Source organism: Emydura macquarii, unplaced genomic scaffold (genome assembly GCF_026122565.2).
Source record: "Emydura macquarii macquarii isolate MOO-44397 ecotype Brisbane River unplaced genomic scaffold, CSIRO-AGI_Emac_v2 contig_2503, whole genome shotgun sequence".
In the NCBI taxonomy this organism is placed as follows: domain Eukaryota; kingdom Metazoa; phylum Chordata; order Testudines; family Chelidae; genus Emydura; species Emydura macquarii.
The window spans coordinates 202,664-216,811 of record NW_027132640.1 but is presented as its reverse complement, the minus strand read 5'-3'; the positions used below and the strand labels follow the sequence as shown (position 1 = coordinate 216,811).

The 14,148-nt window shown below is 58.6% G+C and overlaps 1 protein-coding gene across 6 annotated transcripts in view; it reads left to right on the top strand.

Moving 5' to 3' along the window:
* The window catches only part of MTSS2 (MTSS I-BAR domain containing 2), an 80,828-nt gene that overhangs the window by 47,717 nt on the left and 18,963 nt on the right, over positions 1 to 14,148 (top strand). For all 6 annotated transcript variants that reach the window (XM_067563480.1, XM_067563482.1, XM_067563481.1 and 3 more), the window contains exons 4-7: positions 7,724 to 7,808; positions 8,110 to 8,201; positions 8,761 to 8,835; positions 13,538 to 13,695. In XM_067563480.1, the coding sequence (XP_067419581.1) occupies positions 7,724 to 7,808; positions 8,110 to 8,201; positions 8,761 to 8,835; positions 13,538 to 13,695 (410 nt within the window). The remainder of the gene's footprint in view (positions 1 to 7,723; positions 7,809 to 8,109; positions 8,202 to 8,760; positions 8,836 to 13,537; positions 13,696 to 14,148) is intronic.

Here is a 14,148-nt window from a genome sequence, read left to right as displayed (position 1 = left end):
AATAGAGATCGTGGCTTAAGATGGCAATTCGCCTGGAAACAGAGGATTTCAGGCCGGTCTAACAAGACGTGCGGGAGTGGGAAGCAGGAAATTGTGTTTCAAATCTATCCATGCCATCACGTTTTCAGGCCACAGGGAGCTGTTTTCTTGTCCTCGGGAGCCCAATAATAATACGGCTTGATGTGTCTCTCTCGCACCTTTCATCATAGGATCTCAAAGCACTTTCTGAACATTCATTAACTAAAGTGTTTCTAGAAATGAGCTTGTGCCCTTCTGTTTGCTTCTTTCTAAGGAATACAGAAAGCCTGAAAAGGTTTGGCAGGAAAACAAAATCAATCCTGCTGGTTTTTTTACCTCAGGAACATCAGGAATTCCAATCTGGCCTTGCTAGACCCCCCCCCCCCCCCCCCCGTGAACAGCCCACATCCGCATCAGGAGCTGCATTTTAACAAAGATACCCTTCATCCCAAGTGTTCATTAGGCATTGCAGTTAATTGTGTGTTAACAAAAACAAGCTGCAAGCAAAGTCTCTGAGTATTCTCTCAGTGACACTGGTGCTACCCCTTGTGACTTCACTGAATTCAACGCAGTTACTCCTGATTCGACTAGTGTGAGTCAGGAGAACCAGGCCCTGAGAATTTTAAACGGTCAGGTGGAAAATGGTTTCTCCATACGGCTGGTCACCTGACTCTTGCAATGTTCCGATTTTACGAGAATCTTACAGCCGTGACAGAACCTGAATTTCTAAGGTTAAAAAAAACAAACCCTTTTCATTGTGACAAAACCCTTTTTTCAGGCACTTTTCTCTGTCGGAAGGAAGCAAGCCCAGTTGTTTTCCCCTTTAAGGCTCATGGGCTCCCCTGCAAGGTCAGTATTTTTATCTGTTATACAGACAGGGAAACTGAACTAGAGAGCGTTTACAGTGACAACGCAGCCAGAAGGAGGACACAGCAGATCCTACCTCCACTAGCCTATGCCACCTCTTCACCGTCGTGCTGTGACAGTCAACGCCACAGTGCATGGCTTAATCCTCCCTTTGCAGGGTCCGTGCTGGGACAAAGGATCCGATTGTGCCTGGGTACCTCCTGAAGTTACAGCTCAGGCTGTCCTTTCCCCCGGCCCATATCTTGCAGCAAGGCCAACCAGCTGGTGTTTCTCTTGGCTTCGGGGGGGGGGATGGGGATTGAGCAGGTTGCCTCTGCTGCTTGGTGTATTTCCACATTCCTCACTCTCTGTGTCAGCTGCTAGAGCTTCTCTTAAGGCCTTTTGCTGGAGCCCAGCGTTCTCCAGCCCAGCTCGGATCACTTCACACCGGTTTCCTAGTGGCGTTAGAGCACAGCCAGTTTGCAGCTGCCGCGTGCGTGCCTCGCTAGCTCCGCTTTGGCCTCGGGCACTCTTCACAGTGTCAAGCCCCAGAGCCAGGAGCTGCATTTCTGATGCCCGCAGTTCTGGGGCCTTTGGGTGCAGCCCATTATGAGAAGAGGAGCCATCTGTACCCAGGTTTGGATTCAGTTGCCCCCAGGGGCTTGGCTAGGACTTCTCTTGGCATTCTGGGGTGCACTGAACAGCGAGTTCTCTGCCTCCAGCAGGCCTGTGATCACATTCCTTCCCTGGCACACGCTCCACACTGTTCCTGCAGGAGCAGCAAGATGCCATGTGGCGAGCAGCCCGAGGCCGCACCTCCATCTGGCCTGGACTTGGCCTCTGATAGAGATGCCCTTGAGGGCAGCACAGACTGGCGTTTACGAAGGAACACGAGACCCGTATGTCCCTGGTTTCCAGGTCTGTCCATGTCCTGGGTCATTGTTCATTTTACAGAAAGGTGTGTTTCGCTCTGGCTGGCTGCAAAGCCCAGCAGCCTGGCTTCTCCGCAGCTGAGCTAGCTGTGCCAGAGGAGGACCCCCAGATCTACCCTCCCAGTGATGCTGCCCACCCAGCCTCCGTGTGCTCTCCCAGCGAGCAGCCCCCTCCGGCCAGCCCTGCCCTGTGCATTGGGGGTTCTACGTGTCAGCCAGGAGGTGTGATAGCTGTACCTGGGCCAGCTCGCACGCCAACCATAGCTGCGTAGCTGGGCAGCATAGACAGCAGCTCTGGCTGTGTACCCGGCGGTCCAGGCAGATTTGGAGCGTGGGGGGAGGGCGGGAGGCAGGCTAGGCTAGACTGAGCTGGGCCTGTGCTGGGCCGTTGTTAGCACGCACGCTCAAGCGAATCCATAGGGAGGCAGAGACTCTGGACGCTGCTGCATGTGGTGAGCATTTGGCTCGGGGCAGGGTGTTGGGTGGGAGAGAGAGGGAAGCCCAGGGCTGAGAGGGGATGCAGAATGCCCCGAGTGGCTTTCTGCCTGCGAATGGTCCCAGCATGCACAAGATTGGCGCCTAAGAGTGGGAGATGATGACAGGAAGGGAAGATGAAGGAAAAGAAAGGAAAGACAAGAAAGATGAGAAAAAGAAAAGAGAAAACAGGAGACAGGAATGAGCAGCTTTCTCCCCTCTCCTCCCCCTGGTTGACAAACTTTCCTGCGTTCACCTCCCTAACCGCTACTCACAGCACCCCCAGGCCTGGCCAGCCTCCTCCCGTGGAGAAGCGTCCTGGTTTTCTACTCGTCTTCCTGCTTATCTGGAAAAATGAAGACTGTCTCTACCCAGTGTGCTCTGGAGGAGGTTTGCAGCAGTGCAGCTAGTCGCAGGGATTTTTCTACCAGGGTTTGTTTGGGGTTTTGCGGCGTGCGCTTCTCTTTCAACCAGCCCTGTGCAAACCCCAAGGGTCCCTCTATACTCCTGGGAGACCTCCAGCAACGCTCAGTCAGGTTAAGCTGTAGTATGCTGCAGAAGCCGTAGTTACAGGGAAGGGAAAGGGCCAGCATGGCACTGCCTGTGGCAGTCTCTGCTTCTCAGCCCCATTACGGTTTTCTAGCCATGGTGACGGTGTCGTCTGCATTGTGTCTGTGTAGCTCAGTTCCTGCTCATCAGAGTCAGTGTCATAAAGTTTTGGTTGTTAGTATTTCTTGAGGCCTCTGCACCAGAGCCAGCTGTGGCAGTTTTGTGTGGGCCTACAAAACAATTTTGTTCAGGCCCCCCAGCCATGGTGCCAGCTGTGTCCATTTTATTGTGAGGCTCATGAGATCTGGTGTTTTTCTCAAAGCTCCAGCTCCTGGATTTACATGCGATGGGGAGAATCTCAGGGCTGGTCTGCGCTGAAACATTCCAGCAGCGTAGCTACGTCTCCCCGGACTGTGAAAAATCTACCCCTCTGAGAAATCAGTTAAGCAGCTGTGCCACTGTAGTGCTGCACGTGTAGACGCCGCCTCAGCATTCATTTACAAGAAAAGACATTTTTCTAGCCCTTGTGGTTGCAGAGAAAAGCTGGAAAATATATTTAGGGTCAGGAAGGAACTTTCCCCTGGGACCTGGGGTATTTTTGCTTTCCTCTGCAGTGTGAGTTGTGGGTCACTGGCCGGGATTGTCTAGGTGTATCTCAGCGGATCAGTTCATAGGCACTACAGGGACCATGGGCATTGGTGTATTTTGCTTCCTTCTGTTCTCTGCCTGTGCCATGCAACAGTCTAGTCTCCAGAGGCCTGTAACACTTGGTTTAATCTGGATTGCTGGGTTAGTGTGTGAGTGCTGGTGGCCTGCAAAATACAGGTCAGACCACATGATCGGGTGCTCCTTTCGAGCCTGGAAGTCTGTGACATGATCCCTACAGCAGAAGGCTACTAGAGACAACCCACTCTTGATTGCATTGTGAGCTCTCATGATTTCTAGCCCACTCTTTTGATTGTGAGGGGCTAGAATGCTTAGGATTGGTGATTTTGGTTCAAGAAAATCCCTGCTCTGTGCATGGGACCAGCTGGAGGATTGGGGAGTGTCACAGGGCGATCCACTGGCACCCTTCCTTATGTAGCTGACTCATTTTTTGCACAAACATGGGGTGGGAGACGGAAGCTCTCGGCGGCCTGTCTCCCCAGCAATGTCCTGTTGCAGAAAAAGTGCTCCGTGGTGGGATTCAGGTGTAGATTCGAGACATTCCAAAAAGCTTTTGAGGGAACAGGTGTCGGGACAGGCTGGGTCTGGGGGGCGTGTGCCAGTGGCTTTTAGCACAACTGTGGTAAAAGCTTCACAAACGCCGAGGCTGAAATCAGGTTGCAGCTCAGAGGCAAGGGGGAAAGCAGGACACATCAAGCCACCTCTGTGTCACCCCTGCTGTTTGTGGCCACCAGCTCTTCTGTAGCAGTGGGTCTCAACGAGGGATACACGTACCCCGGGGTATGCAGAAGTCTTCAGGGGATACATCAACTCATCTAGATCTGACTTTTCTCAAGCTGGAGGGTCATGGGATGGGTTTAGGGGGATTGCAAGTGCAGTGGTGGTGTTGGGGGTGGCTAGCAGGGCAGATATCCGGGGCCCCATGCCATGGGGTCCCGCGAAACTAAGTCACATCAGCCCCGCTGCCTGGGGCGCAGGCATCAGAGAAGGCCCCAGTGACAAGCAGGCTCAAGTATGACACCGTGTGTGTCTCCCGAGCGACCGATTTTTACAATGCCATGGTAAGAATGAGAAATCAGCTGGTTTCCAGTAACCGTGAGCCGTGGCGCTTGTATTTTTATGTCTGGTTTTGTAAGCAAGTTGTTCCGAAGTGAGGCGAAACTCGGGGTAGACGGGATAAATCAGGCTCCTGAAAGGGGCACAGTCGTGTGGAAAGGTTGTGAGCCACTGCTCTCTAGCCAGGATGCCTGCTCCAGAGCTGCCTCGGGGCAGCTCTGCCACCTGAAGTTATGCAGAATCCCCGTAGTGATGTGTTATGGGAGTGCCCTGTTCTGCCTCCAGAACCCCTCTGGAATTCTCCTCTTGTGCTGTCCCCGCCCCCCTGGGCGGGAGAGATGAATGATTGTTCCCATCTTACAGATGTGGAAACTGAGGCACACAGTGGCTAAGAGCAACATCTCCAGACTTGGGTGCATAAAGTCAGACGCCTCCATCTGTATCTGGGAACCTAAATAAACACAGGCAGGCTGATTGTCTGAGCAGAACCGGCTCTGCCTGGGCCAACGGCTCTAAGAGCGTGAGCCTCCACTGCACAGCAGATGACAGGCCGGGGAGGTGGGAGGGGGTGGGACAAGGGAGGCCTCTGGGAAATGCCCTCCCTCCTGGGGCAAGATGGGGGAATTCTGGGATGACTCCATCGTGCCTGAAGTGGAACAGAGAGAATGCTAGGCTATCCCCTTCCCACCTGGTGTGAACCAGAGAGACCTCTGGGATAGGCCCGTCTCATCTGACACAGTGCCGAGGGGTTCGGGGACGGCACCATCCTGTCCAACGTGAGGCTGAGGAGGTTCGGGGATGGTGCTCTCCTGTCCGACGTGGGGCTGAGGAGATTCGGGGACGGCGCCATCCTGTCCGATGTGGGGCCGAGAGGGTTCGGGAATACTCCTTCTCATCCACTATGGGGCCGAGGGGATTTGGGGACGGCGCTCTCCCGCATCGGGTAGGGAGAGGAGCTGTGGTGGTTGCCATGGGAAGTTGTTAGGAGCAGCTGGGCAAGGCGCTGCAGGGTCAGCACCGGGGAGGGTGGGGAGCTGGCAGAAATAGGGCGAGGAAGGCATGGGGTGAGGGTAGGATGCATGCTTCCATGGCAGCTGAGGCTTTGCCTGGCAGAGCCGGGGACAGTGGAAAGTAGCGGTCTGTCCTTTACAAGAGTTTCAGATAGTGACTGAAGTCCCCCCCCTGTGAAGTAGTGGCTATTATCCTCTTGTCAGGTGGGGGGAATTGAGGTGAGGTGGCAGAGAGAGAACCCAGGAGTCCTGACTCCCCCTATATCTAACCACTGGACCACACTCTCGTCCAGAGATAGGATCAGAACCCAGGAGTCCTGACGCCTAGTCCTCTGCTGTACTAGCGCATAGTCCCCTGTTAAATTGGGATCTAACCCCAGAGCTGTGGGTCCTGAGCCTGTGCTCTGACTCCTAGACCACACTTCCTTCCCCAGGTGGGAACAGAACCGTGGGGCCTCTGTCCAGGTTGCCTGCTCTGGCTTGGGGTGGAGCAGGGGCTGCGGTGAGTTAGATCCAAGCAGCTGCCATTCACTCGCCTAGTTGCAGCTCCCCGGGAAAGAGCAGGGAGATGCCATGCACAAGACATTGGCCCTTTGCCAGCCCAGGGGGACCTGTGCCCTGGCTGCCCCGTAGCAAAGAAAGGCCCACACTGCAAAGTGTCTCGGCCCTGGGTCCTAGCAGCCATGTTTCTTTTTCTGGGGCCTGCCTGATGCTTTGCTAGATCTCTCCATTGCAGCTCCTTGTTTAACCTCACGCTGCAGCTGTCGGTCAGTTCTCTGGCTAGCTTTGTGATGAACGCGCCTTGGTGGGAGTTTTTGTTTCAAAAAGCCACTGTGCGGCCATCATGTGAGGGTCTGGATGATGCGGCTCTGTGCTGGTACTGCTCGGCTGTGTGCCATGGGCCCGATACTGCTACTACCCCGATGGTGGTTTTCTGGCTATCTTGGAGCTTGAGGCTCTGAGTTTGAGGTTGGGGTAGGTGTGAGCAGGGCAGCCCCCAGTGTGCCCCTGGTTGCCAGCCTGCAGGTGCTGCGCGGGGGCCGGAGGAAGACCTGGGATCACATTGCCCTGGTGAAGCTGAGCGTGTGCTAGCTCCTTCCTGGGCAGGCTGGAAATTAGGAGCCCCGGACATTTCCCAGACCAGCCTCCACCAGCAGCACTGGGTCGCCCCTGACTGGTCCCAGGGCCCCTGGGCCTGGAGCGGCTGTCACCCTCCTCTCCATCACTGGGCCTGTCTCGCTCCCTGGTGGCTATGAACGGGATTCTCTGGTGAGGAAGGCTTGGGTAAGGTGTCCGCATCTTGGTCTGGAAGGTAGACTCCCAGGCCAAATCCATTCCTGGCGTCAAGACATCCCTCTCCCTGACACCGATGCCCTGGATGGGGTTGCATGAGGTGTCTTCAACCCTCCTCCCAACCTGGGTTTTGTGGTCTCTGGAGAACTCCTACCCCAGTCCATGGTTTGGCGCCAGATGCCATCCGCCGAGCTTGGCGCCGGGAAAGGTTTGCACTGAGCAGCTTACAGCAGGGCAGGATGCATGCTCAGCGGGTGAGACTGCCCGTCTGTCCTGGCCCTCCGCCTATGCCCACCTGCTCTCCCCCGCTCCCCTGCCCCATATGCCATGGTCCCTGCTACCGATTTCAGTGGCATCAGAGCCAGGCAGGCTACCATGGGAATGGGCTGGATCCTGGCTTCCAGTGTCAGAGTGCCCCAGGCCCTGAGATCTGCCCCAGCACCTGGCCTTCATCCCAGGAAGCCCCACAGAGCCCAAGCCCCCGTGCTGCTTTTTCATAGTTTGTACCCTCTATGCTGAGCCAGCAAAGCACGAGCTGCACCCCACAGCGTTCTCCAGGCAGACAGGGCAATCTGGGTCTGGGTTCTTTCCTTCCAGGGGGCTGGGGAGTGCCTGATGGAAAGGAAAAATCCAGCTCTGTGGACCTCACGTGGGCAGCCACATGGAAATCCTGCCCTGGACCGGGCTGTCCCAATGGAAACGCATTGCGGCTGCCGCACTTCCCCCTGCGTGCCTGGCCCGGGTGCATGCTCTGCCCAGTCTCTTGCCCCTTGCAGCCATGGCGACAGGCTGGGCCCAGATTCCAGGAGCCCCGTTGCAGTTCAGTGGAGACGCTGCTACAGCTGTCGCCGCCCAGTGACAGGTTTCCTCTGCCCGCAGGCGCCACAAGAGACATCGGCTCAGCACTGACCCGCATGTGCATGCGGCACCGCAGCATCGAGGCCAAGCTGAGGCAGTTCACCAAGTAAGTCGTCTGGGCACCAGTGACATGAGTTTGCCAGCCTCAGCTTCCCTTCCCTAAGGATGGCAAGCACCCAGAGAGTGTTCTGGCTGCTGGGGCCTGATCCAGGGAGGTGCTGAGTATCCCATGCAGCCCTGGGGCATAGCTGGGAGCTCAGCGTGGCTGAAGGCCAAGCCGGTGAGGTAGGCCCACATGGATAGAAGTGTTTAGGGGTTGCAGGCCAGCGCCCGGCTCTGCAATGGTCTTTTAGGAACCTGATTCTCCCAGGACGCTAACCTTGCTCTCTCCTCCCTCCCGGATGCAGCGCCCTGCTGGAGAGTCTCATTAACCCCCTGCAGGACAGGATCGAGGACTGGAAGAAAACCGCCAACCAGCTGGACAAGGACCATGCAAAAGGTGAAGCCCAGGTGACAGGCGAGGGAGAGGGCGCACGAGATCAGGGGTGGGGCATGCTATTCTCAGGGGGCTGGGATGCACCATAACCGGGGATGCACTGTCTCTGGGGGTTGGGAAGAATGCGTGGGACCCAGGAGAGGGCCTCCCTCTATATCTGAGGGGTTCGGGCGGGGGAGGAATGTGCAGTAACAGGGGGGAATGGGTTGGGCCGGGGTGGGGAAAAGGGCTATACCTGCGGGGGGGGGGGGGGGGGGGGGGGGGGCACTGTGCCCAGTGGAGAAAGGGCAGCCGCAAGGGGGGGAGGGTGGAAGCTGACTGTACCCTGGGGGGAGAGCTTCATACCTGGGGGGAGGGGCATGGGGAAGGACCTTGCCGGCCACGGGTGGGGAGGGGGGATGGTGCCATACCTGGCAGGGCAGGGCAGGGCATGCAATGCTGGGGGGAGGCAGGAAGGGGAGTGTACTGGCTTGGGGAGGAGGAATCATGCTGGCTGGGTGGAGGGGCTGGGGGGCCCTTCCTGGCAGCCATGGCATGTCTCATGGTCTGTTCGTGTGCCCAGAGTACAAGCGAGCCCGCCACGAGATAAAGAAGAAATCCTCCGACACGCTGAAGCTGCAGAAGAAGGCCCGCAAAGGTAAGCACCCCGCTTCCCCCCCCCATGAGCTCATGGGCCTGGGGTCTCCTCTGGTTTCACCCCCAAGCAAGGCTGGGCTGTGTCAGGTCAGGGTGTGGACAGAGACACTCTGGCGCCCTGGCGCCGCAGGGAGTCGTGTGGCTGGGTGACTCCAGAGGGGTGGGGAACACAATAAGTCAGCACAGGTCCAGGCCTCCCCATGGCATTAGGGGTCACTGTGCTGCCTTCGACCAGAGACCTTACACAGAGGCCGGGGCAGGAAGCAGTCAGGGCCCCCGTCCCGGGTCTCCCCTCCAAGGCTGCACAGAGACCCTCGTGCCACGTTGGGAGACCGGCGTGGGGCTGAGTATACAGGTGAGCTCCCCGTCCTGCTGATCAAGTTCCAGCTCAGATCTTGACACCTGCCTCCCTCAGTTCCCTCGGCTGGGACCGAGTTTCTTCATGCCCCCCCTCCCCAGCCCTCAGGTGTTGTGGTACAGGTGCTGTAAGCAGCTCGCCTGCTCCACCCCTCCCCAGAGTTGGCTGCATTCTCCATGGCGGATATGCTTTCTCTCTCTAGAGAGGTGTCATTAACGAACGCTGCCGTCATTAGGGCCAGCAGAGCAGCCTAGTTCGTCACCGCAGAGGCTGGGTTTGAAGGTGGCTTTGATGCCGACAATGGGGATCCATCCTGGGGGATTTTGTGGGGCTCAGCGACAAGGTTCAGTGGGTGAACATGCCTGCGGCATTCATGGCACCCTATGGCTGTGAGCCCAGCACAGCCTCGGCCCCCCTCCCCTCCCTGGATCCCGTCCGAGGAATCCTGCTACGGGTAGGTGCCCCTGGAGCAGTTGAAAAGGAAATGGGGAGCCCCTTCTTGTGCCAAATCCGCCCCAGCCTCCCCACACTGGGGGGCACAAGTGGCCTTGAGAGGGCAGGTGTCCCTAAACGCCCTCTTCAAAGGCTCTCCCTGCAGGGAAAAAGGCCCCAAGTCGCTCCAGGCAGGGAACCTCCCTTTATCCTGCTGCCTTTGGCGTCGATCGCAGTGTAGCTATTCCCCCGGCTCTCTGGGATTGCTCAGGATACAGGCCAGCATCCAAGGAGTTAACCCACCCCCCAGCAGGATGGTGGGTATTGTGGGACCATGTCTGGGAGCAGTCCCTTGGGAACGGGAGTGTGGGAAAGGGGGATCTGGCCCTGGCGGGGTGGGGGGCGGAGCGGCGCCAGATCTGAACGCTGACTCTCCGGACATCAGCCTGTCTTTCACACGTTCTCTCTCTCTCTGTCTCTTTCTCTCTCCTCTTTCCTCCCTTCCACATCCTTCCTGTAGAGCTACTTGGTAAGTCAAACATCCAGCCAGCTCCATCCAGCCTCCCTCCGCCCCACACATTCACCCCCTTCCCCTTCCCTGTGAGCTGCGCTTTATTTATCTGTCTCCCCTCTGGCTGGGCTTGAAATGAAACCCCGGGTTCAGACTGCACAGCCATGGAGGTGTGTCGCCAGCGGCAATTCCCCTGCCGTACCAGGCCAGATAGCATGGCGTCTTTGGGCCGGCACCCCCTTGCGGTGGGGTGGGCGCGGGGATCCATGCCAAGTTAGCTTCCCCCCACCCGGGCACTGCGGCACGGCAGGCTGCGGCACCGTGTGCTCTGCGCTCACTGTGGAGCCGGATCCACAGCCTGTCTGGGGGTGATATGGATGTTTGGCGCTTGTTCCTTGCCCCTTCCTTCCCGCAGCACCTCGACCGTGCTATACTCATTTCCCCACCTGGCAGCCTCTGCCCCCCTTGGGCTGGCAGCGGCCATGGGGCTGTGATTAGTTGGGACCTGGGGGCTCTCGGGGAATCCCCATCCCCCACATCCCAACCACACACCCCCAGAGGCTCTGGGGAGGCAAGGGGCAGCACCCAGAGATAGCGAGTGTTCCTCACTTCCCAGCCACTGGAGTCCTGCCCCCTGTGTTTGATACAGCCCCATCCGCGGGTACATCCCTTTGCCAGGTGACCGAGCCTGACCTCCCTGTGGTGCACTGGAGTTGCAGGGGACACGGCAGCCCCTCTAGGGGGTCAGAGACCCCCCCCCCTCCACCCCAGCAAGCCTGGGTTTCATTTCAAGCCCTCCTGCCCTGGCTTTCTCCTTTTCTCTCTCTCTCTCCGCCCTGTTCCTCCAGGGTTTGCATGCTGTAAGCCACGTGGTGAACGCTGACAGCTCCCTGCCACGGCGGCCCAGCTCCCTGCTGGAGAGTGACACAGATTTCCAGCCCCAGTTGGGTGCGGGGGGAAGCCGTCTCCCTTTGTCCTGCAAGCCAGCTCTCATCCGGCTGTGCCCCCTGGCACCTGCTGCCCACGGGCAGGCTCTCTGGCTGCTTCCTCGCCCACCCTCTCTGGGCATTTGATGTCAAGGAGGCGAGAATTTTCCCACAGGCACCTAATGAGTGATCATTCAAGTGCCCCTGGCCTGCGTGACTTGTAGGGCTGGATGGCCCGGGAGTGCCCCCCACCCTCAGCTGGAAACAGGATGTGTGCCACGTAACCCCCGCCCCGCTCCGCCCTTCAAGCCAGGGGCTGCTCTGGGACTCCCATTCCTGACGGCCCCGCCCGGCTCTTCACCCGGCCATTGTGTCACTTCTCGGGAAGGGCCCAGGCCCCCGTCTGGCCGTGGGCTCACCGTGCTGCTTGGACCTGGGGTGTTGGCTGGGCCGGATGGGAAATTCTGACTGGGAGCTGGGCCCGGGTTCCAAGCTGCTGCAGACTGGGGCAGGGGGTGATGGGACCCATCGCTCCTGTGCCCTCTGTCGATCCTTTGGGCAGCCTCAGCATCCCTCAGCCCGGCCTGATGGGCCTCTTGACTGTTTCATCCTGGGAACCCCTCACGTCGCCATCTTTCTCCTCCCTTCCACCCACTCTTTTCCCTGCTCTGCATGGGCACGGGGGGGCATGCTGGAACAACATGGGGTTTGGATCCTCGTGTCCTTAAGCAGAGAGGCCCGAAGACTGGCCTGGGCCCTGGCATGTCAAAGACTCAAGAGGGAGGAGATGCAGACGAGTGCCCCACGCCCTGTGCTCAGTGTGGTCTTCTAGGCTCAAGCTGGAGCTCTGCATGCTGGGATTTGTCAGCCCCTCCAGAGCGACACAGGGGAAGCTGCCAGCGGCTCTGTCTCATGCATCTGGCACCAGGGTCCCTGAGCAGGGCAGCTGGGGCCACCCCCTGATCTAAAGATGCTTGCTCCATCCATGCATGTGTATTTCCTTCCCTCCGTGGGTTCACACCATGGGACGCCGGCTCCCGTTGCATGCTTCACCCCCTCTGGTGAACGGATCCCCCCAGACTGCCCAGATCTCCACACTGCGCTAGCCTCTGCTGCCTCCAGCCACAAGAGGGGTAGAAACTCTGGGTCCAAATTCATCTCCGGTGCAACTCCCTGGAGCTTTGCGGGGGAGCTGCCCCAGGGATGAATTTAGGCCCAGGTTGATAAATGTGATGGGGGAGCGGGCGGGGGGGTCGATCCCAGAAGAGAAACTCCTGCAAGGTGAGTGTGAAGCTGACAGGACCTGGGGAGGGCTGGGATGGGGGCGGGGAAGGAGGGGGCCACTGAGCTGTTTGGGCCCTCGTCAACAGAGCCAGTGCGCCTATAATGGCTATAATGCTGCTCTGGTGCCGTGTCCTGCGGGGCGAACCCAGGCTCTGCCTCTGCTGCCCTGAAGCAAGCCCTCGGGTGGCTGGTTGGTCAGGAAGAGTCCGGACGTTCAACCAGAAGTGGTGTTCAGACCAGGCAGGCGAGGACGGGGCTCTCCCGCGGGCCCCCCTCTAGGGCAGCTCTACCGACCGCAGCTGGGGCCCCCATGGGGAGAGATCAGAGCACTGAGCCGGTGAGGCCAAGGCGGGTGGTCACGTGGCCCCTGGGGTGCTAGCCAGCCACCACTGCTGCTGAGGAAACCACAACCGCAAGAGGCCAGGGGAGGAGCCCGTGGAGACAGGAGAGGCACCTTGCCCCGCACGCCCCCCTCCCGCAGCTCTTTTATAGCACCATAGCTAGGAACAAGCTGAGCCGCACCCTCCCCTGGAGCAGCTCCACCAAGGTGGGTCTGTTGTGGTGGACGATTAGCCCCGGAGCTAACCAGCAGCCTTACCTCGGGGTGAACACCAGATCTGGGTTGCCCTATGGGGATCCTGAGCCCGGCCAGCCACTGGTTTTTTTCTGGGCCAATTCCCCTGTTGCGTGGACAGACGTGGCCTTCCTCGGCAAGGTCAAACCATGATGGCAGGAGGAGATTCTTGTGGTAGGCCCAGTCCCAGGGGAGCCCCCGGCTATGCTGGCGGGGGCTTGTGGGAGTTACTTTGCACTCAGCTCTCTGAGGTCCCTTCCCACACAATGACCCGGTGTTGGGTCTTTTAGCAGTTCAGAACCGGCAGCCCGGGAGCCAACAGGGATTGCATGGCAGGGCCTGCAGCAGGACGCGCTGAGCCTGGCGTTTGTAGGCTGTGCCCAGCAATGCCTTCGTTGAAGCAATGTGCTCCAGCAAGATGCCATGCTTGGGTCTGCTCGGGTGAAATCCCCCAGGGTTTGCCCAAGGCTGGCGCCCCCCGGCCTCTCACCGGAGAGCAAATTCGCAGCAGCAGAGCGTGGGAATCAAGCCCACAGAGGGGAGCTCTCTTGAAGGCAGCAGGCTCGGGACCAGTGGGCGAGGAGGGGATGATGTCTCCATGTCCTTCTCGCCTTGTAGGGAAGGGGGACCTGCAGCCCCAGCTGGACAATGCCCTCCAAGACGTCAACGACATGTACCTCCTTCTGGAAGAGACTGAGAAGCAGGCTGTCCGCAAGGCCCTGGTCGAGGAGCGGGGCCGCTTCTGCACCTTCATCACTTTCCTCCAGCCAGTGGTGGTAAGTGCCCGCTGCCCCCAGCTCAGCAGGGGCCGCTTTGCAAATCAACCAGCCAAGCGGCTCCTGCTCTGGAGTCTCCCCGCAGCCATCTCCTACTGCCCCGAACCATCTCTCCAGCAAATGCAGAGCTACCTCCTCCTGGAGCCCTGAAGAGGGGGTGTCTTGGCATACCTCCCAATGTTTCCAGTGGCTAAAGCAGGACACGGTGCCACTCAGGTTTGGCCCACCCACCCCTCTAGACGGAGAGGCAGCAAACCAGATACGACAGCCCCGCAACCCTATGCGCCTGGTTGCAACGCTGCTATCTTTCCGTGGCCTCTCAAACCAGGGTCCCAGGGCCAATTGCCCTTCAGCCAGGACCGGGATCTTTGGGGGGCTCAAAGCAGGACAGTCCTGTGAAACCTGGGATTGTTGGGAGGGATGAGCTAAAGTTCGGGTGACCAGACAGCAAAT